The sequence below is a fragment of the Lepidochelys kempii genome, chromosome 5 (genome assembly GCF_965140285.1).
Source record: "Lepidochelys kempii isolate rLepKem1 chromosome 5, rLepKem1.hap1, whole genome shotgun sequence".
In the NCBI taxonomy this organism is placed as follows: domain Eukaryota; kingdom Metazoa; phylum Chordata; order Testudines; family Cheloniidae; genus Lepidochelys; species Lepidochelys kempii.
In genome coordinates, this window is record NC_136384.1 from 25664789 (window position 1) to 25688132 (window position 23344).

At 43.1% G+C, this 23344-nt stretch overlaps 1 protein-coding gene across 6 annotated transcripts in view; it reads right to left on the reverse strand.

Annotated features, from left to right (window-relative positions):
- NADK2 (NAD kinase 2, mitochondrial) overlaps positions 1-23344 on the reverse strand; it is a 63710-nt gene that overhangs the window by 18366 nt on the left and 22000 nt on the right. For all 6 annotated transcript variants that reach the window (XM_073343761.2, XM_073343758.2, XM_073343757.2 and 3 more), the window contains 4 exons: positions 22395-22476; positions 9138-9221; positions 5544-5680; positions 4190-4268 (listed from right to left, as the gene is read on the reverse strand). In XM_073343761.2, the coding sequence (XP_073199862.1) occupies positions 4190-4268; positions 5544-5680; positions 9138-9221; positions 22395-22476 (382 nt within the window). The remainder of the gene's footprint in view (positions 1-4189; positions 4269-5543; positions 5681-9137; positions 9222-22394; positions 22477-23344) is intronic.

Below are 23344 nucleotides of genomic sequence, written 5' to 3' on the forward strand. Positions count from 1 at the left end.
GCCCTGTGGACTTGCTCAGAAAGGATATTCATGCCTAGGAAGCAGTGTGGGAGAAGTGAACAAAGAGCATGTTGAGGTTAGCATGGTAGCATGCAAAGGATAGGGCAATGCAAATAAATGAGGGCACATAGAGAGAGGCAAACTTATGCCAGGCAAGGACAAGAAGTTTAAAACGGATACAGGGATGAGGGGGAGATAGGAATTCTAAGAGGAGGGAACAATGTCAAATGTATGAGTAAGAAAGAGGATCCTATCAGCTGGATTTTCTAGTCTGAAGAGGGTCAAACCTAGGTGTCAGGAAAGATAGAGCAAAAGATTATAATAAAAAACAGTTACCTACATTTCTATAACTGTTGTTCTTCAAGATGTGTTACAGTCCCCCTCTCCCTAGGGGACTGTACTGTAGCCTCAGAGCATGATGGTGGAAGCCTCTGGTGTCTTTGTGCTGAAGCAGAGCTGACAGCAGGGCTTTTCTGTGTCGCTCTTTTAGAGATAGTATAGTAACTGTGCCCTCTTGGTGCAGTAGTTGCCCAGAGTAGAACTCAGAGCAACACAGAGCTTACAGAAGCCCCTTGTTGGTGTCGAGAGCAGAGCTCACAGCAGGAAGCCCCTTCTGAAGTTTCAACTTCCAGAGCTTCGGTGCCAATCATGGGGCAGCTGAGCTCACAGCAGGAGGTTCCTCTGCTGGTATTGTGCTACGGAGATGGCATGGCCGCACTAGAGAACACCCCTCTGGCTGGCCAGTTGCTCGGAAGAGCCTTTCCAGGGGGAGTCTGCTGGTGGCTTCTTCTCTCTCTCTCCCCCCACCACTGGACCCCTTTTGAAGTGAAGGCTCCGGGGATGACCCAGGGTCAACACCCACCGGAGTCCCCGGCAGACTGAAGTGTTTTCTCTATATGGAGGAATTTTTACTTCAGCTCCCAGCTCCTGTGACGCTGCAGTTTTAAGTGTGGCAGATAAAGCACTTCTGTGAGGGTCTCCCAAGCACAGTGAGTGTCTGGCCATTACAGGAACTGACTCCTGGCAGGAGAGGCAGGGCTTGGAGCAGAAAGAGCAGGCAAGCCCCTGGGCAGGGGGTTGTCATCCTCTAGCAGGGAGGAATATGCAGAAGAACACTGTCTTTACTTTTTTTTTTTAAACTGAAAAAGAAATAATTAGGAGTCTACTAGATGCCTGGGGGGAGGGAGGGCTGGATGCCCCCCCCCCCCCACAGGGAAGCAAAGAAGTTCTTTTCCTTTTTAAACCAAAAGGAATAAAATAAAATAAAACCAAAACAAAACAAAAACACTAGCTTGAGTACTTTTAGGGAGAACAAAGGTAACAAAACAAACACTACTTATGCTAATGACACAGATAAGGAAGGGACAACTGCTAGTTCAGTCAGAGGCCAAAGGTGGTAGAGAAGGAAGTGAGGGGGGTTCACCCCTGCAGTGCTAAAGTGCCTTGAGGCAGACCACAAGGAAGGGAGAGCACATGCGTGGGCTCAATGGGACACTGCTACCAAAAATCTCAGATTAGAGGTGCAGGGGCAAAGAGACACCTAAAGTGGAGCACCCATAGGGACACTACTCAAAGAAGGAGTGGAGGGCAGTGGAAGACACTTCCTCTAACTCCTGCCCTTTCTCCTCAGTGGATCTTGAGACTGGGGAGAAGATCATGATGTCTATATGGTTGCTGAGGATGGAACTGTTTCCTCTCTTGTAACAATAGCGATCCCAAGAGATTTTAGTGTTGCCCTGGAACCTTTTAGGCTATGAAGCCTATCATCCATCTTATATGAAAACAAAGAGGGACCTTCGAAAAGGAGGTCCTGAATGGTCTGCTGGACTTCCAGAGGGAGACCAGAAGACTGTAACCATTAACATCTTCTCATGGTAATAGCTGATGCCATGATTCAAGCTGTCACATCTGCACCATCCAAACTGTCCTGGAGAACAATTCTGGAAATCAGATTGCCCTCATCTACCATTACTGCAAACTCTTACTTATAGTCCTTTGGCAGTTTGTCTTTAAATTTTATAACGTTCTCCCAGAGGGTGAAGTCATAGCAGCTCAGGAGTGCCTGTTGGTTTGCAATCCTGAGTTGTACACTCCCTGCAGAATAAAGCTTGTGTCCATACAAGTCCAGCCTATTCACTTCTTTGCCCTTCAGCATCAATGCTTGGTGACCTTACCCCTCTCACTCATTAGCAACTGTCACCACCAAGGAACCAAGGGGAGGGGAGGAATACAAATATTCATATCCCTTAAAGGGGACATAGTACCTCCTTTCAGCTCGCTTTGCTACAGGAGGTAAGGAGGACAGCATCTGCCATAGCACCTTGACTAACTTCATAATGGCTTTCTTAGTTGGCAGAGCCACCCTGGCAACGGTCACCAGGGTGGATAAAAATCAATGATTTATTTTTTTTTTTATTTAAATGGGATCTTTTTGATAAAATGCTTAGAGGAAAAAAACCTATCTAAAGATAGTTTTAATTAAAACACATTCTAGCTCAAAGAGATCTTTGTGAATCTTTTGCATTGCCGGGGATACTGGTATTGAGAGGCTAAGTAAGTTTCTCGTGGCTGAATACACCTCCAGAGAGCTTGGGAGCAGAAGTGGCTGATGGCTCTGTCTCAGACACCTTTCAGGGGATGCCCCCAATGGAGCTAGCACAGGCTCTGGAAGTAGCAATCCCTTCTTTAAAGCTGAAGGTTGCTCCTGCAAAAGACTCTTCACAGCATATTTCTTAGAGTCTCTGCCTTTACTAGGCTTAGGAACCAAAACAACAGAACACAGTACTGAGTCTGAGGAAGGTCTAATTCTTTTCTTCAGTACCAATGAGTGGGACTGTGGAGCCACAGACATCTCTGGTGCACGCTACACCGAGGCCGACAAGCTTGGGGCACTCTCCCTGTGTAATGAGTCTGATCTGGGCTGAAGCGCTGCCTCCATGAGTAGACACTTGAGCCTCTCCACTCTGTTCTTGAGCAGAGCTTAAATCCCTTAAAGGTGTGACATTTTTCACTGATAGGGGATTCTCCCAAACACTCTAAACAGGCCAGGTGTGGGTAACTGACTGACAGGGGTTTAGCGCAAGTGCAGCAGGACAATCCCCGGTGAGCAAAGCATCATTCTGGCACCCAACCTGGTACCGAAAAATGAAAAAAAAAACTTAGTCCAAAAGACCTATCAGTAAAAACAGCTAAAACTAACTTAACTAATTCCTAACAACAAGAGGGTATATCTGTACAAAGGAGCGAGGAAAGCATTTACGATAACTAGTCTACGATCGTTCTGGTAACTGTCACTGGTGGTAAGAAGGAACTGAGGGGAGTCGGGGCAGCTCCAATCTCTTATACCAGCATGCAGTGGTGTGAGGTGGCAGAGGGCGCTCGAGTCGCCCCGACAGGTACAGTTGAGAGAAAAAAAATTATCTGATAATGGTGCACAAGGCAAGCACACACCTACAGTGGAATGGACATGTGCAAGCACTCGAAGAACAGAAATGGGAGATAAAGGCCTGAAACAAGAATTTTAAACCTAGGGACAAAAAGTAATTAGATATCTTGGAGCAAGCAGCACCAAGCTTTGGATACTGATTGGTTTTGTAGGGGAAGGGAGTGAAAATTCAGATATTCTCCTAGGACACAAACGTTTGAATGACAGGGAGAATGGTAATGTTGCTAGTGATGGAGATTGTGGAAATAAAGATCAGAAGTTTGGTTTTGACCATGTTAACGTTATGACAAGACATCTAGGAGGAGATGTTGGACAGATCTCTATCCAGTCTCATATCTCAGTAAGTTAGGAATGGACAGGTAGATCAAGTCATCATAAAAATGGCAATTGAAGGCAGGTGAGAACATGAAACCACCAAAAGGAAGGGTATAAAGCAACATGAGAATCCAGGACAAGGCCCTGTGGGACCCCACAGGCACAAGGAGAGGAAGAACAGATCTGAAGGATTGGCTAGAGAGGTAGGACAACGATCAGGAATAGAGGTATGTCACTCAACTGTTCTCCCACATCTTAGCAAATATCTATTTTTGTAACCGATGAAAGTCTAATATTCATAGGCTGAAAAGAAATATGGCAACAAACACAAAGATTACCTGCTGAATTTTCATAAAATTGATATTTAAATGAAAACAAATTCAGACTGTGTCACACCTCAATGTTTAACAATGCAGAAGTTAAGTGTACCTGGATGAGAGAGACTCTCCAATGAAGACTTCATTTAGTGCTCTCACTGGCAAAAGATGTGGTCCAGAAACTTCAGATTCTGCAGGTATTGGGCAAATGACAGTTACTAAAACATGAATTAGTGGGGTGAGTTTTAAATTACATTTCTAAAAACAGAATTCTCAAAATTTTCTCAATCCATTAAAAAAGCAGTAACTGATTATAATTAAGAATGTGAACTTATGCACTCTTAATATCTATTCAGTTGTTCATAGTTTTTCTGAAGAGTTCATTTTTCTGACAGACTTTTCAGGCTTGGTCTCTACTCAGACAGACTTCTTCCAGGAAAGCTGAGAAAAGCCAGTTTGGACATATGAATCTGAGAATGAAAAAAGTAAGTTTTGACTGTGTCATGTCAAAAGACAAGTGGATGACCAGGCAAACTGAATTCTTCTCTTCATAGTTAGGGTAATTAACCACTAGAACAACTTACCTAGGGTTGTGATGAATTCTCTATCACTGGCAATTTTTAAATCAAGAACGGATATTTTCCTAAAAGATATGCTCTATTTCAAACTTGAAATATTTCAGGGAAATTCTATGGACTGTATCATGCAGGAGGTCAGACTAGATGATCACAGTGGTCCCTTCTGGCCTTAGAATCTATGAACAGGTAGAGCTATACTGGAATGTAGCAGTGGTCCATCTAGCCAAGTTTCCAGAGACCAGTGATGAAATTTTTAAGATAGACAGTCAACGAATATATATGAACAATTTTAGAAGGTCACACGTACATAGTGACAGGTAGACATATTTCAACACTCAAGACAGAGTCCCTGCTCCAAGTTTGGGTCCTGATCTAACGGACCAAACCCCATCTCCATGAGCTTGTGCTGCTACATTTATGACAATTTTACAAGCCTATAATAACTACATTCCCCCAAAAAATTATTAAAGCTAATGTTAAAATTATATAATATACAGGTTGAGAAAAGAGTGTTTGTACATCTGGGTACAGTGCTTAGATTATCCACAAATACAAGGTTTGTTTTTAAAGTTATAAGATGCATATAGTGCATAATCAGTAATAACCCAAATTTAGGTGAATGAATTTAAGAATACAGTTTAGATATTTAGAATCCAAGTCTTTGGGTACACTACTCATGAAAAATGTTATTCAGAGAGTTGGTGGCGGAAAGCAAAATATATCAATGAGTGAAGACTGTCCCTCAGTAATTGAGAATTTAGAATAGGTTGTCCATTTAGAAAGAGTTCATCAGGAAAGTATTTGAGTTATTTTATTACACAACTGACCATTCAAGTGATCACTGCTAAGTTTTGTTGATTACATTCATTAGTATCAGCTTCAACCTACTTTGATCATGAAATCTTCCATTAACGAGGGCCCTGCTGTGCTGCTCCTGGCTTAACTGCTGTTCATGCAAATCTACAGGGGTAGGGTTAATACCAGTTCCTTCAAGATACATCCGAATTCGTTGCCGCCACTGCCACCTTAGAAAAGGAAAAGAGACTGGTACCAGTGTTGGAGCAGTCAAACCATTCATCAGATAGAGCAATTTTTTTTTAAAAAGGCAGGAGACGTCCAAATTCATAAGTCAGTTTAAAAAGCTTACCAATTTCAACCACCAAATCTATCAATTATAATTCAAATTCATTACAGAACTGATACAAACATGTATTTCACATCCATTTCTGTTTTGTTAAATGCTGATTGACAAATTCTCTATGTCTGGGCATACCCACAGTGGAATACAGATAGGGACCAGCACTCAAAGAAGAACGCTACTTACATGTCCTTCCCTTTTTTCCCCCCCAAATTGCTGCAACATTCTGTCTATTCCCCAGAGTAGAAAAGAAATAATTCCTCCTCACTCTTTCCTATTTTACCTGGAAGAAACTACAGCAGTTTCTTCTCCAGTTTTGAGCAGAAAGCCTGAATATTTGCAGCAGTTACAAACAGATAATTGAAACACAGTGCCACCCACTTGGTGGTGATGAGAATTAGGTACGGCAATTTAGCAGCAAACAGTTTGCTTATCAAATCACAACATCCCTCACTCAGAAGGCTCTAAGGATAGGCTTAAAAAAAGAGACTATAGATTGAAATAAAATCCTTTATTGTTTTATTTTGTTCCTCAAACAAGACTGCTCAACTTGTTTGAGGAACAAAATAAAACAATAAAGGACCCAGACATGAAAAAATACACGACAGCACATAAGTGAATGCGCTCATGGAACCTTTATACCATCCCACTGAACTATGTGCTGTAGGTGGGGCTGGTGGCACCAAACTATTAAGGTTGCCCCACACTTCCCATTACAAGACCCTGCTTTATAAACTAATCATCTGACTGAAATTTTACGTGCCAGGTGTCTGCCTCCGGTAGAATTTTGGGAGAAATTTCCAGCCAAAATTGTTCAGAGGTTTCTGTGCGAGAGATTAGGGGAAAATACGTTTTGCCCACATTAAAAAATTCTAGTGACCTTTTCTTTGAGCGGTTCTAATACCCCCATGTTTTGGAGAAGGAATGCTGAATTTGTCACGTGGTATCCTTTTCTGTCATGGATGTGCCTTCTGCTGTCCCCCATGAAAATCCATGTAAATTTGGCCAAGTTATAAGCTTCTGAAAAACTGCAAGTCACACATGATCAGTGGAGACTTGTTATACTTTAACACCTAAAATCCCCAAAGATTTCATCCTCACTGAATGTGCTTGAACCTCTCACAGCTCCTAGCTCTGATCAGATTGAACATGCTCCCTCCAACCCACGGCTACAAAGACGAAGCCAGACTTTCCCTGTCTTTAAGGGCAGCTCTGGACCAGGGCCATACACTGGAAGGGAGAGCAGGGAGCCTCTCTTCTGTGTCGTCCATCCCCGCACTCTTCCCCCGTGACATCCAGGCAACATGACACCTGATTCGAATGCAGACAGGACAGAAGCCAGATCAGGGGTGAGGAAAAGGAGTTGATTGAGACATGAAGTCTGGTGAGACTGGCACTGGAGAAGAGAAACTAGAACTAGGAGCCAAGGGATGTGGGAAGTGGAGGCTGGGACTAGTTGGGCAAGGAGATTAAACGAGTGGGTGGGGTATTGGACTGGCTGGGTAAGGAGACAGACTAGGTGTGGGGGGGAGGAGGACAGATCGGGAGTCTTACTGGCACTATTCCACTTGTAAAGATATGTGTCTAAGTTACCATGGGTCCAACAGGTACAGGATTCAGACAAAGAAAATTAAAAAAATAAATGTAAGCCACCTCCTGAGGTGAGCCAAAATAGCTTTTTAGATATTAAATGCGATATTGGACTCCAGCAATCACTTGTATTTTTAGAGTGACAATTCAAGAATCTCTTGTACCATTTCCTTCAGAATTGATAGAAAAGTTCTCTCTTAGACAAGATCTAGTATAACAACTTGGAGGATTTTAGATTGCAGGAGAGGGCAAAATTGGGCTTATAACAAAAGCCAAGCTGGAATCTTACCTGTGGAGAGGCTAAAGCCTCATCACAATAGGTTTATTTCCAGAGTTAACATCAATTCCAGAGCACTAGCATACAAGTCTACAAGCTGCAATAACTTTTTAACACCAGGTCATCTAAACATTGCTGTGACCAGGTCTGATCAATTGTTGCAGCAGCATGAAGGCCATCCACACCAGGACTCCAATATTAACACCAGTAGAACTGAACCACTTAAAATGGTGCAAAGTTTAGAAAGCTTCCTCACTACAGACCAGGTCAGAGTACGAATGGAATTACCAGTGTTGAAGTGATACTCCATTTACCCATGCAGATCGAATCATCTAGTTATTCATACCTAGTCTTGATAAACTGACCATATTAGTTTGTTTCAGTCACGATGCTACATGTCAACTCTGCCATGCCATAGATCTAGTTTACGTTATAATCCAACTACAAACTGAATTTGTCTATGACAGTAAATAAAATGCACCAAATATTAACATGTAAAGTTCCTAGTACAAAAGGCTCTATGTCTAGCCCTCCTAGATACAATTACAATACATTACAATAATACATCGCAACTATGAGATTTATTTTCATAACTAGTAAAATTTCTTGAGCAAAAACTCAGGTTTCAGAGTAACAGCCGTGTTAGTCTGTATTCACAAAAAGAAAAGGGGTACTTTGTGGCACCTCTAAGGTGCCACAAGTACTACTTTTCTTTTTGAGCAAAAACATTAACATACAAATTATGTTTTAGGGTATATTAAAATTCCACAAATATTTTGTCCCTTTTGTCCCTTTTCTGCCTCAAATTTGGTATGTACAAGGGAACAATTCTTATCCTGTTTCATAGCATTGTTCATTCCACAGTTAGAGCTTGCCCTCTAATGTAAACTGCAATAAGATCATGCTTAGTTTTAGTTACCTGCTCATCAGTTCTTGTACAAGTGTCTAGTAGCTATAGCTAACAAGCTAGCATTAGCACTAAAATGCTTCCCCCATTTTACTTTGTGCCTAAGCCACTCTATTAACAATTGCAAGACCCTCACATTAGCTTTGATTAACTATGCAATTTGTATAATGTTGGAATTAGTTACCTTTCTATCCCTCTAGATACGAATATGGCCCTATAGTTGCACTGAGTGCCTCACGAGCATTAATGAATTTATTTTCACAACAATCCTGTGACGGAAGTATTATTTTACAAATGGGGAACCAAGATAGGGAGTTTAAGTGATTTGCCCAAGGGCACATCATAAGTTTCTGGTAGAGTTCGAAACTGAACCTAGGTCTCCCGAACCCCAGTTCAATGTCTTCACCACGGCTCATGGTCATCCTTCAAGATGTTAAGCCTCAAAATTCAGTTCACGATTTAATGCATTTATTTTATTAAATTTTATTCTCTTATTTGTACAACTGCCATCATTACACATGCTTTCCTTCGGAAATATATTTTGTAAAAACAAAGATGATAGAATCCTACCTGAACTCACCACGATAAAACTTCTGTAATGCTTCTGGAAAGGAGTGTGTATATCGTACAGGCAAACACAAATGGCCCTCAGATCTAAAAGTGAAAAGAAGACAGAACAACTGAGCTGGCAGTCAAAGCAGTGAGAATAGGACCCTTTTGGGAGTGCTCTGCTAGCTACATTAAAGCAAAGTTAGATTTTCATTTCCTAAAAGCAGTTGTAATCTCTCTCACTAGGAAGTTCGGCATTATTCCATGGCAATGGGTTATAGAGCCCTTCACCTGTAGGTAGATGAGTCAAATCCAGACAAGGATGCTACTGGCAGTTACTGCTATCAGATGGCTATTTGGTAGCCTATGTGAAAACAGAATATGACTCATCTCAACAAACAAGTTGTATACATTCAAAATCACAACTAGTACACCTAGGCAATCCTGCTGGCAATTCTTGCAAAGAAGCAAACAATTACACAGCAGAGAAACAGACCTACGCAATTATCCCTGAAGAACAGGACTGAGGCACAATGGAAGAAGTGTGGGCAAACTTGCACTGCCTGATATGTACCTGCTCTGGGGCTACCAGACTTCAGTCTCGAAGGCTGTCGAACCACTTTTCACCAGTACTATATTCAAACATGTTTTTTAAAAACTGACAGCTAAGCAGTATTTCTCTGCCCTCAATCTGAACTGGCATATGAAAAGTATTTGTTTTGTTTTTGTTTTCTGCCATGGCAGCTCTGACTAAGAGTGTGCAAAAGAGCAGAATGCCTTAGGCTACCAAATATTTTATGTGAAATGAGGAAAAGGATTTACTTACACAAGCATACTATGACCATGGGCAAGTCACTTGATCTGTGTTTCTGTAAATGGAGAGACTGTTTCCCTACTCATAGGGGTTGTTGAGATTAAACTGTTTGTGAGGCATTCTGATAATATGCTGACAGGGGGCCACATGAGTACATATATAACAGGGGTGCCCAACCCGAGCCTGAGAAAGAACCAGAATTTACCAATGTACACTGCTGAAGCGCCACAGTAATATGTAATGATTATATATTGTGAGACAGACCCAGACCAGTGGGATACTGGAGTCTGGTAGAAGGCAAATATACAGGCCACTGGGTGAACAGTTTTCTGTTCCCTGAGTGACCAGAGCAGGGGCTGCCCTAAAGCAATCAGGAACCTGCCAGAACCAGTTAAGACAGGCAAGCTAATCAAGACACCTGGAGCTAATTAAGAACTTTCTAGATTAATTATGGCAGGCAGGCTAATCAGGACACCTGGTTTAAAAAGGACCTCCCATCAGTTAGTAGGGTGGTGCACCAGGAGCAGGAAGTGAGAAGGTGTGCTGCTGGAGGAGTGAAGAGTTCAAGAGTGATCAGGCTTCAGGAGGAAGATCCTGCAGTGAGGATAAAGAAGGTGCTGGGGGGAGGCGATGGGGAAGTAGCCCAGAGAGTTGTAGCTGTCACGCAGCTGATACAGGGAACATTGTGGAAAGCTGCTATCCACAGGGCCCTGGGCTGGAACCCGGTGTAGAGGGTGGGCCCGGGTACCCCCCCATCCCCTGATCGGACACAGGAGGAGTTTAACCTGGTCTGGGAGAAACACCAGAAGGGAAGATCTAAATTGGAAAGGGATCTGCCCTGTCCCCGACCCACTAGGTGGGACACAGAGATTGCAGAGATTGTTCTCCATTTCCCTCATGCTGGCCAGTGATGAGGTTAGCTGAGTGGACAGCAGGTTTGAGCCACTAGCAAGAGTGGCCAAACTGAGGGCTGCCGTGAATCTCTAAGGCAATCCGCCAATAAGCGCAGGACCCACCGAGGCAGAGGAGGAACGTACGTACGTGTGCGTATAGATATCTATATATATGCACAATCATATAATTTGATAAGGTATACTTATTATGCATTTATAATGTATCGTTAACAATAACAATTTGTCTTAACTTTTTACTTAGTGGGACTTCTGGCAATCACTGCTTTCAACAATTCCCTTGAAGTTTGGTTTGTGTTCACCTGTGCGCACACACAGCAGTTCTCTTAAGTGGCTGTCTGTCAAAATGGATCAGTGTTTGTATTTCACATGTTTGAATGTTGAGAAAACAGACTCACAAAGATAGGTCGAGGCAAACATCAAGACTAATTTTAGGGCTGCATCTCTCATGTTGGGGTATTTATCCTTTGGTACAGATTTCCAGAAATTAAGGGTCCCCTCTGTCTTCTGAGCAGATTTCCATCTGCCATCTTCCAAAAGTTTTATTATTTCCTTCCGGGATGTTTCTTCATCAGTGACTAAAGGGGGCTCCAAACAATCTGCTTCAGTACTAAAAGGGTCAATCAGAAATCTGATCTGAGATCTTTTCCGCTGCAAATCTTGGAATCTTTCCTCAAAAGTGTCCTTAAGATCTTTAATCATGCTCGCATACCTAGTTGCGCTCCGTTTTAGGGGTTCGGCTGCATCCTCTTTTGATCTGGCTTGAAGTTGTTACATTGAGGGAAAAAGTGCGTCAGCGCTCCCTCAACCATTTGTCTGTGAAACAACTGCAGTTTGTTCATGAACACAAATACGCTTTGCACTAGATCAGACAGCAACTGGAATTTTCCTTGTAAATCTACATTTAGCTTATCCAAATGCAGCAGCATGTCTGCAAGAAATGCCAAATCTAGAACACACCCAGTTTCTGTAAGCTCAGGGTGTATTCTGTGCTTCTCCTCCATAAACAATATGACTGGTTCCAGGAGCTTGAAAAAACAAGAAACAACTTTACCTCTCGAGAGCCATCGAACTGCGCAGTGAAATGGCAAATCGGCAAGGAAGTTGTCTTCATCCAGTTCTTCAATTAGAGTTTGAAATAGTCTGTGATTGAGTGCATTTGAGCAAATGAAATTCACAATGTGCAAGACAGGTTTCATGATGTGATCAAATTTGAGATTTTTAGATACCATTGCTCCCGAAGAATATTACAGTGAAATGTCTAAAGTTCAGGAAAGCTCTCGTCATACTAATACATTCACAGATCCCCATATGGGCAGAGCCCCATCCGTTGCAATGGCAGTGAGCTTCTGTAAAGGGAAGTGGTGTTTCGCAACTATCATCATCAATGCCTCCTTTAGATCTCATCCACGAGTTCTATCCTTTAGTGGCACGATATCAAGGAGTTTTTCCCTTACAGAGTCATCAGACGCAGTCCGGGAAAATACTGATAATTGAGGTTTATCCTGTACATCACATGACTCATCCAAAGTGATGCTCAAATACTCACACTGCTGAAGTTGCAAGTGCAGTTGTGATTTGATGTCACTATTCAAGTTGGAGATTCTGCTTTCTATTATGTGGCATGAAAGCTGTAGGCCAGGAATTTCCTTCCTTAGATTCTCATTCTCTGGTGACAGGATTGAAATCGTATCAGTAAGGCATGGTTTTATAAACTCGCCTTCAGAGTAGGGCTTTTTTGCATGGGCTATTTGACAGCCACATAATAGGAGGCTAACGTTATAGTCTGCGATCAGCTGGCAAATCTGGTGAAGAACTGGGCTTCTACACGTGTTTGCTTTTTCCAAGTTTTCAGTTTTAAAGTGCAGGGTTCAGAACCTTGTGGGAATTCTTGATCCACACATGCATGGCTAGAAGCAAAATGACGCTGCAAGTTTGAAGATTTGAACTGAGATACACACGTCTGGCAAAGATGACACACGGTCTTACCAGTACGTTCACCAAAAAAGTACTTATTCTCCCACTCCTGTTGGAAGCCTCAATTTTCATCTGTGTACTTTATTTTCCATTTGCACTTGCCTTCCATTGTTAGATGGCGTAAGAAAAATTTTCATTAAAAATTTCCACACCAGCTAGTCACTGTGTGCTTTATTCAAGGAGACACAGGCATGGGCTCTGCCCCAAACCCCGCCTCCCACTCCACTCCTTTCACCAAGTCCCTACCCCGACCCCACCTCTTCCTGCCCCTGCCCCACCTCTGTCCCATTCCACCCCCTTCCCCAGGTGAGCCGTGTCCTCTTTCCTCCCCTTCCCAGAGCCTCCTGTTAGCCGCAAAACAGCTGATCACAGCGGGCAGGAGGCATAGAGGAAGGAGGTGGCGCTGGGGGATGGACACTGCATCCTCGCTCCTCCCCCCCCAGAGCCTCTTCAATGCTGCGAAACAGCTGATCGTGGAGGGCAGAAGGCATGGGGAGGGAGCAGAAGGCACTGATGGGGGGTGGGGGGGGCGGCTGCCAGCAGACAGGAGGCACTGAAGGGCTGATAGGGCTGCTGAACACCCACCATTCCCCCCCCCCAGAGTTGGCTCCTAACAGGAGCCGCATATTATCTTCTGAAGAACCACATGCAGCTCCAGAGCCGCCGGTTGGCTACCCCTAACACATACTAATAGGTCAGGTACTTTTGGGAAGCCTGTTGATAGCAGACCAAAGTTTTTCAACCCCTTCTTTCTTTCTGGGAGCTGAACAGATCTCCAGTGCTGTCTGTACACTATAGCAGGTATGAACCTCATCAGTTTCACCATCTGGCATATGCACACTTCTAAACAGACCACAGAAGAAGAGGTTAACTCACCTTGTGCAGTAACTGGAGTTCTTTGAGAGGTGTTCTCCTCTAGGTGCTTCACTTCAGATGTGCATGCATCCATACATTTGATTGGAGATTTTCAGTAGCAGTGCCCATTGGCCCGTGCATGTGCTTGCTGTACACATCCTCATTGCCAGCACTGAGGTGATATAGGGCTGTGCAGGCGAACCACCCTCAGTTCCTTCTCCATTGCAAAGTCCCTAGAGGAAACTCCAAAATAGATGGGAGGCAGCACAGGTGGTGGAGCAACCATAGGGACACATCTTTAAGAACTCCAGTTATTGAATGAAGTAAATCTCTCCTTCGAGTACTGCCCCTTTGGGTGCTTAACTTCATGTGACTACCGAGCAGTACCCTCAGCCAGGGGTAGGAGCTTTGGAGCTGAGTTCAAGATCGAAGACAAGACCGGATTTCCAAGGGTAGTATCTGATCTAGAAGAATGGACCACCATGTAATAATTGGCGATGGTGTGTATCAAAGTCCAAGTTGCAGCCTTGAAAATCTCCACAATAGGAACATGTTTGAGTAATGACAGAGAGAGAGAGAGAAAGAGAAAGATAGATATTTTGTGGAATGGGCTATACATGGTAGGAGGAGACTGTATATCAGCAGATTCATAACAAGAAATAATGCATACAGAAATCCAACTGGTGAGTCTCTCAGTGGAAACCGTGGTCCCTTTGGCTCTGTCAACAATTGATATGAACAGGATGGGAGATTTCCAAAACAGCTTGGTTCTGTCCAGACAGAAGGCTAACACCCTTGCAATGTCCTCCCTGGTCTGATGCGGTTTCAGAAAAAAGAAGACTAGGAGAATGATGACCAGGCTGATGTGAAATTCAGAGAACACCTTAAGAAAGAATTTAAGATGTGGACGTAACAAAACCTCATACTTGAAAAATACTGTAAATGGAGTGGGGGGAGCACACTATTAGACCCCCTATTCCATGACTCTTTAGGTAGAGGTGATGGCCTTTTTGGCGACTATCTTCATGGAAAGGTTAAGGAAGTAACAGGGAGCCATTGGTTCAAAGGGAGGTCTTATAGGACACCTAAAGTACCAAGTTTAGATCCCATACAGGAATGGATTCTTTAATCTGAGGGAAATAGTTCTTCAATCTCTTGATAAACCTCAATGTCATGGGATGAGTGAAAACAGAAAATCCCTCAACTGGGCTACAACAGTCATTCCCACCAAGTGGACTCTGATAAAACTCACAGATAATCCTGACTTTCAATTTCAGAAAGCAGTCAAGAAAAGCCAAGAGGGAAGAATGAATGGAGGAAAGGCAATGCTGGTCACACCAATGGTTCAATCTCTTCCACTTTTGGAGCTAAATATTTCACATGGATCCTTTCCTACTGTTTAACACCTGTTGTACCTCTGTGGAACAGGAAGTTTCTATTTCTACAAACCATGGAGTAGCCAAGCCCTGAAGAATTCCTAAATTGGGGTGGAAGGTCTGACCAGCATCTTGAAAGAGGAGATGAGGAATGGTCGGAAGACTTACTACCCAACAAACAGCCAGGTGAACGAGGTAAGGATACCAGAATGGTCTTGGGCACATTGGAACTATTAGTATGACCTTGTCTTGCTTGATCTTGTTCATCACTTTTAATATTAGAAGCATTGGGCGAAATGCATACAGAAGGCTCCTCATCCATGGAATGAGAAAAGATTTTCCCAATGAATGAAGGCCAAGCCCCCCTCTTGAACAATACTATCTCAACTTCCTGTTGGTGGCAGTGGCAAAAAGGCTCAACTCTGGAAACACCAAGGCCAGAAAGATGTGACAGAGGTCAAGAATCCAACTCTCACTTGTAATCTTAGGAAAAGAGTCTGCTGAGAGCATCTACTTTGCTGTTTTGTAGGTCTGGAAGACACGTCGCCATAATGAGGATGTGACTGACTATACACCAGTTCCAGAGCTTTATTGCTTCTGCACAAAGAGAAGAGGATCTCACTCTCCCTTGTGGATTGATGTAAAACATGCAAGCTATGTTGTCTGTCATGATCTTGATAGATTTATTTCTGATAACTGGAAGAAAGTGAATACAGGCATTCCTAGCTGCCCTCAGCTCCAAAAGGTTGATGTACAAATGCACTTTTTGAATAGACCATCTTCCCTGAATGGTATGTGTCCCTAGGTGCGCCCTCCTCCCAACAGAGATGCATCTGTCGTTATGGTAATTGTTGGATAAAGGGAACACCCACACAGATGTTATGAGGGTCCTTCCATCAAGTGAGGAAGTCTCATACTTGATGACGGACTAATATCAACCTATCCAGACTCTGTTCCATGAATAAACTGTTCTGAGCCACCCCTGGAAGCAGCAAAGGTGTAACCTTGCATAATGTGTTACAATTGTACAAGCTCCCATATGTCCCAAGAGTTGGAGACAGTTTCTTGCCAAAGTTTGCTGGCTTATCTGAATCTTTGCAACGAGGTATGATAGTCATGAATCTTTCTGTGGGGATGTAAAATCTTGCTGATACTGCATCTAAGGATGCCCCTAAGTCAGCATGGACTTTTTGTTGATGAACTGGAGACCAAGCCTGAGGAAAAAGGCTAAGGCTATCTTTACAGAAAAACAAACTTTGTAAGACTGGTCCTTGATAGCCAGTCATCAAGGTATGGTAAAATTATCATTGCCTTTCAACTAAGACAGGCAGTGCCCACTGCCAGAACCTTTGAGAATACTTTCAGAGCAGAGAAAAATCTGAATAGGAGTACCTATATTGGAAGTGGTCCTGCCTGACCAGAAAGCAAAGGCATCTCTTGTGAGAGGAGTGAATTGCAATGTGAAAATATGCATCCTGAAGATCAAGGTCTGAAAACCAATCCCCTGGACCCAATGATAGAATGCATCCGATGAAGTGAGCTGTAGCTCACAAAAGCTTATGCTCAAATAAATTTGTCTCTAAGGTGCCACAAGTACTCCTTTTCTTATTCCTACAAGAGGCACCCCAAACTTCTGTGCTTTCACAAAGTTGCTTAAAAGTATTAGATCTAAAATATGTCTCCATCCCCTCTTTTCTTTTTTCAAGGGAAAAGGTCCACATGGGGAGGGAGGTGGGCAAATTCATGCACCTGTTAAGGAAAAGTTAGCACATGTGAGTCCATTTTGGTTTGGGGCCCACCATTGTTTAAATGCCAGCACATCATACACCAGGAGGAGTGATCCTTAGATACTGAATCCCTGTGAAAATCCTCCTCGTCTCCAGCCTGCGTTGACTCCCAGTATCTGGTTTTTGTCAGTCTAACTCCCTGTCTCTTGGCCTTGATGTGAGGCCTCCCATTCTGATAATAAAAGTTACTGATGCATGGCTTTAGGACCATGCTGTGTAATTAACATACTGGTATAGCACGAGGAATGCACCAAGCAGGGATAGGTGGTAGATAAGACAAGGGTTTGTTTATTGGCTAAGGTTTCCGATGCACGAGGGCAACATGCTTTGCTAAAAAATATATAACCTTTGTATAATCTGTATTCAGGGTCCCCCCCGGCTAGCAGGGGGGCACCACGCTCGAGCGTAATAAACTTAGTGTTTTTTGGGAACTCTGCAGTTGTGGACTTTGTTTCTGTGCCTCAGCCTAGATTCGAACTGTGCGTGACCTACCAGGTGTAATTCGCAGCATTGGTGTGCGTGTCCTACCAGGTGTAATTCGTAACACACCCAACATTCATTCATAAGACGGGTTTAATCACAGTTCATTGGTGGCAGAGAGATGCAAATTTATACTCCAGATTACTCTATATGATTTACGAGACAGAGACCAAGATTTTCAAAATTAGGAGACAAATTAAAATCCTAAATAAAACTGTTACATACCTGCAGAGTAACTGTTGTTCTTCGAGATGCATTGTGCACAAATACATTCCCCTACAGGTATAAGTGTGCCCAATGCACTTGAGTTGGAGACTTTTGCCAGCAGTACCACTGGACAACTAGTCCTATCAGGCGAGGGCATAAAAGGGATATGGCTGCCACCCCCCTCTCTGTTCCTTCACACCACTGTATGTAATGTCCAAAGTATGTGAGAGGGTCATGGAATGTATATGTGCTCAACAGATCTTGAAGAACAGTTACTATATAGGCAAATGTTTTTTTCTCCTTTAAGTGACTGTGCACATATACCAGGAATAGAAGCCTTTTCCTCTGTGTTGGTGAGGAACTTCTATCACTCCCAATTCTAGAAGAGATTGTAGTTCTTGAAGTAATACAGTCTCGTGAGAAGTGTCCCTGAAAAGGGATGGGGCGTGGGGAAGAGACGGAGACATGGAGGGAGGTGGGGCTCAGGTAAATTGGATAATATATTCCTCCTTCACTGTACTGAGCACCCACTTTTCTGATATGATGCTTTCCCAAGCACAGTGAAAGAAGGGTAAGCATGATCCAAAAGGGAGCAAATATAGCTGGTGTGTTGTCCTTGAGCAAGAAGTCAAAATGACTGCTTGGAGGATGAAACTGTCTGGTAAGAAGGGCCTCCTTCCGATGAAAATGGTTGGAGACATCAAAGAGATCTTGACTTTCTCTTAGAGGCATATTGTGACTTCTGTTGGAAATAGGGTTTGGAGTAAGACTGGGGCCTAAACTGTTTCCTCTTTGTAACCAGAGTATAAACTCTTAACGAACAAAGTATTATGCAAGAGTCCTTCAGTGTGCATACAGCGTCATCTGATTCAGCAGAAAAGAGTTCAGAACCCTGCAAAGGTAAGTCCCCTATTGTGTTCTGAAGCTCCCCTGGAATGCCCGAAGGCCACAGCCAGGAAGCATGCTGCATGATGACTGCAGTGGCTACAGAACACAAAGCTGTATCAGTGGCATGGCTGCCTGAAGGGATGTACAAACTATAATACGCTCCTCAGAAATCAGAGCTAGAAACTGTTCTTTATATTCCTCTGGCAACCTGTCAGCAAATTTGGAAATTGCAAAGTAATTATTAAAATAATATTTTGACAAAAGAGCCCGAGAGTTAGTGAGGCTCATTTGAAGAGTGATGGTGCAATAAACCTTTTGGATGTATAACTCCAGCTTCTTAAATTCCTTATCCTTGGGAGTGATTGGGTGAGATTGACTGGAATAGTCATTAGCAGCTGCGATCACCAAAAAATCATCAACTGGATGAATAAAGAAACAGTCAAAATCAGGAGGGACTTTGTATCATCTGTTCACTTGCTTTGCCAAAGGAGGTATAAAGGCCAGAGTCTGCTAGAGAGTTTTCACCAGCTGTAGTAAGACTTCAGTGATGGGACAACTCTTCCTGGTGCAGGAGACTGTAAAACATCTAGGAAAGTATGTGGATTCTCTTGCACAAGTTCTGCCTGCATCCCTAAAGAGGAGGCCACCTTCTTCATGAGGTCCCAAAAGACTTGAATTCCTCCAGGAAGAAATCGCGGGAGGGCAGGACTCTGAAGTGATTGCCTTATCTGGTGAAGATGGAAAAACATGGGGAGGAAGATCTAAGGGCTCCTCTGTTAATTCCTTCTCCACAGGTCCAGTTCAGTGGATTGAAGGATAGTAGCAGGATACCGAGCAGAAATTTTCCTCAGTTAGGAAGTAGGAGACTTCCTCCTAGAGTGTGACTGTGATGGACGTCTACAGTCTCTTGGACCAGTAAGTCCTGGAAGATTCTGCACGAGTTAAGCCATCCACAGTGGGAGACCCCATGCTAGGATTTCCTTATAGGAAGACCAGTGCTGACCCTGAGGTCTTGTAGTAGAACAAGACCTGTAAGATAACCTAAACAACCTTGAGGATTAGACAGGCTCCTCTTTCAGAGTTGGAAGAAAAAACAAACATCCTCAGAGTATGGAGGAGCAGTTCCCCTTGATGTTCTACATGACCCAAGTATAGGAGACACATTAAGGTCCGAAGGAAGCAAGGGTTAGGGTGGAGGGAATGCAGACAAAATGATTGGTGCCAGCCTAATTGGTCGGAGAGATGACTAACAGATGGAGCCAAGGGTGCCAGGTGCATGAGGGAGCTGACACTGGTTGCACCAGAGGAGAGTCTAGTATGGAAAACAAAGGAGGACCCCCACACACACTCCGAGAAGACAAGACGGCCTACACAGTGGAAGGCACCTCAGGTAAGCATGTCAGTGAAGCGGATGGTGCTGATGGAGCCAAGACAGACTGAAATGGGTGAAAGGAGGACTAAGAATCCAGCACAGATAAAGATACGGGGCCTCAACAGCCCTGAAGGTGCCAAGTCAGAAGTGCAGCCTCAGACAGGACGAGTGTATCTCAAACTGGTATTAGAGGCCTTCCCAGAAATTTTCTGGGGAAGTCCAAGACTTCAAGCTCATCAGCATCAGAATGCCTGCATTGTTTCGAGGAAGCTGACAGGAAAGATGAAGCATGACATTTGTCACTAGACTTGCATTTTGAATCAGAAGGAGCTGGAGGGTCATTTCTGTCTGATTCTGAGTCCCCGGCCGCACAACCAGAGCTCAATTCTAATGCGGACACATCACCTCTTTCATGAGGGGAGCCCTCTATTTTTCAGTTATGGTGGGGAAGGAGATACAATAGAGCATCTGTCCCTCACATGGCCCTCCCCAAGACAAATCAAGCAGCAATTCCGCCTACCTGTGACAAGGATGACAGCCCTGCATGTGGCATACAGCTTAAAACCTGGGAATTTTTTCTACACCAAAATCATCCAGGCTAGCTACTAAAAACTGAAACTTTCTAACTAACTATACTACTAACCACTGCTAACTATATACTAAAAGTTTTAGAGACACTGGCTAACTGAAGCAAATGCTACAGGGGCTCCACCTCTCATCACAGGCATGAGAAGGAACTGAGAGGTAGGTGGCAGACACATCCCATTTATACCCTCACCTGAGAGCAGGAGGAGAACTGAGGCACACGGTCGACCTAGTTGTACTGCTGACAAAAGTCTCCAACTTGAGTACACTGGATGCACACATCTTCAGTGGAATGCAGATGTGCACAGTCACTCTAAGGAAAACCATGTTTAAGCACCTGCCTGATTTTCAACAGGAGCTGTTGGGTGCTTGCCATTTTTGAAAAAAAAAAAAAAAAAAAAAAAAAATCAGACAAGTGTCTAAACACAGATTTGAATGCCTAACTTAAGACTCCTATTTTTGAAGATCTTGGTCTTCAACTAACTCCATATGGCCTTGTCTAGACTAGAGATTTTGATTTTGTCCTGCTGTTAATTTACTCCTGGTGGAATTCTGCATTACTGTGCAAGTGCAGAATTCATGTCCCCCTGAAGATTCTCCCCTGCCTGCAGAAAATACATTCTACTGGAGACGCGCTGCAATTACACCTTTCACCCACGAGGGGCTGCTGTGGTTCCAGAAGAGAGGGCAGCTGGCTCAGGACCAGAGCAGACAGCTTTGGAGAAGGAGGAGGAGAAGCTGCTTTCCTCACAGCACCCTGCCCCCCGCACAGGATATGGGGGGGGCAGACTGAGGGGGCTGCTGGAGGGGGTCACAGGAGCTAGTGGGATGACAGCATTGAGCCAGGGGCTGAGTAGGAGGGGGATGCAGGGCCACATGAAGACAGGGGTGGAGGAGTGGCTGAGTGGGGGTGCAGGGACACACAGAGACAAGGAGGAGGGGTGGCTGAGTGGGGGTGCAGGGACACAGAGGGACAGAGGCAGATGTGCTTTACTGAATGGGAGAGGCTAGGGATCAGTCTCTGCATGAGGGAGGCTCCCCAACTCTAACAACTCCTCTCCACCCTGCCCCCCCCCAAAAAAAAAACAAACCCTGTTCCGTACTGCTCCTACTGTCACCCAACAACCCTCCAGGTTCACTCTCAGGCTCCTTCCCAGGAATTATTTGCTTCTCCCTCAGCTCCTCTGTTACCTCTGACCCCCAGAAGCCTTTGCAATGTTTCTGAGGGGTGCAGGACATACATTTCTTTATTGTAGTTTAAATGAGTTATTACTTAAGGTTCTGTATTAATATGCCTAGTAAGGAATCTATTTGTCAAAAAAAATTCCTGAATCTTTTTTGCTACTGACATACCCACTGACAGGTATTTTGAAATAAATTACCAAAATAATTGAAAATGGTGTGACCATATGGTGTTATTTGGACAAATAAAATAGGCAGAATTTTAAAATATTGTGCACAGAATTTTTAATTTTTTTTTTTTTTTAAACACAGAATCCCCCTAGGAGTAGTTAATTGACACAATTAACTTGAGTTTACATGATTGCAAATATTTGTTCCTGGTCCCATAGCTGGGAACAAATGCGTGTATCCTGGAAAAGCATTTGTGGAGTATTTAGATCATGTACAATTCTATTAGCTTGAGTCACCTGTCAATTAACTCACATTACAAGAAGACCAACAACTCTAGCCTAGGAAAAGCCCAACAGCAGTCAAGAGACTTTCAGGAAACAAGAAATATTCTCACCTTGAAACAATAGTAGTTAATCTCCATTCATCAAGTGTATGCTTGCTTTTTGCTTTGGAGCCAGCATGGGATTCAAATGATGCTAGGCTCACATGAACATGGATGGAAAGAGCTACTGACTATAGATATAAGTGAAAACATTTCTGCTTGATAATACTGTTCACCTTAATAATGGCAACAGTTTAATCTGATAACTAAAATTGCACACAGAGTAATAATTGTACTCTATGTAGTATGTACAGTACTGTGGTTTACGTTAAGTAGAGAGACTGTTCTTACCTTTCTGGATCAGTATTTACTCCAATAACTGGTTTAAATCTGTCGAAGACTTTACTAGCTGCCAGCAACATTGTGCCATCACCTAAAGAAAAACAGCATGAAGAACAGCTGATTATTTTTACTTAAGAATTTAAGTATTCCAAACTAAACTGACAGGTTTTAGAGTAGCAACCGTGTTAGTCTGTATCCACAAAAAGAAAAGGAGTACTTGTGGCACCTTAGAGACTAACAAATTTATTTGAGCATAAGTTTTTGTGAGCTACAGCTCACTTCATCGGATGCATTCAGTGTCGTATATAGACATTAACATTGCAATCACATTTGTAATGTTGCTAGACAGTAGGTTAAATAGGTTGCACAAAAATAAAACAGTGAATTGTTATTCTGCACTGAAAACATTTGTCTGACCTTCAAATTAAATGTTGGATACTACCAAGATATTAAATGAATTCAGAATTGCAGTGAAAATCCAAAAGATTTATAAGCAGCACAATGGAGCAGCAATGAAAGCACCACTTATCTGAGGCTTGGACAACACATTTTGCATTGGCAAATCTTAGATTAGCATCTGGAGGTTTTTATACATTAACAAAAACTGAAATTTTAAGAAAAGCCAAACTTCTTTGGCTACCTTTTCTAAGAAAAAGGGGCTGTTAATTATTTTTTTATCAGAACTACAACCAATACAAGAAGGGAATAAGGTACATCTGTAATACAACTCTTAACATCCATCATGCACTTCAGAAATAGCATTTGGGTTTTAGTTCTGCCTCAACTGTACGTGATGTTCTCTTTTTTAAATTACGACTTCCAGTTGTTTATTATCCAACAAAGGACATAGATGTTTCCCTAATAACAGGGCTTTAAAAATCAACTACTCAGTCAAGTAGGAATCTTTTCCAAGTAAGTACCATCAACTTCTTTAAATTTTAAGCTCTCATTTGAAAATA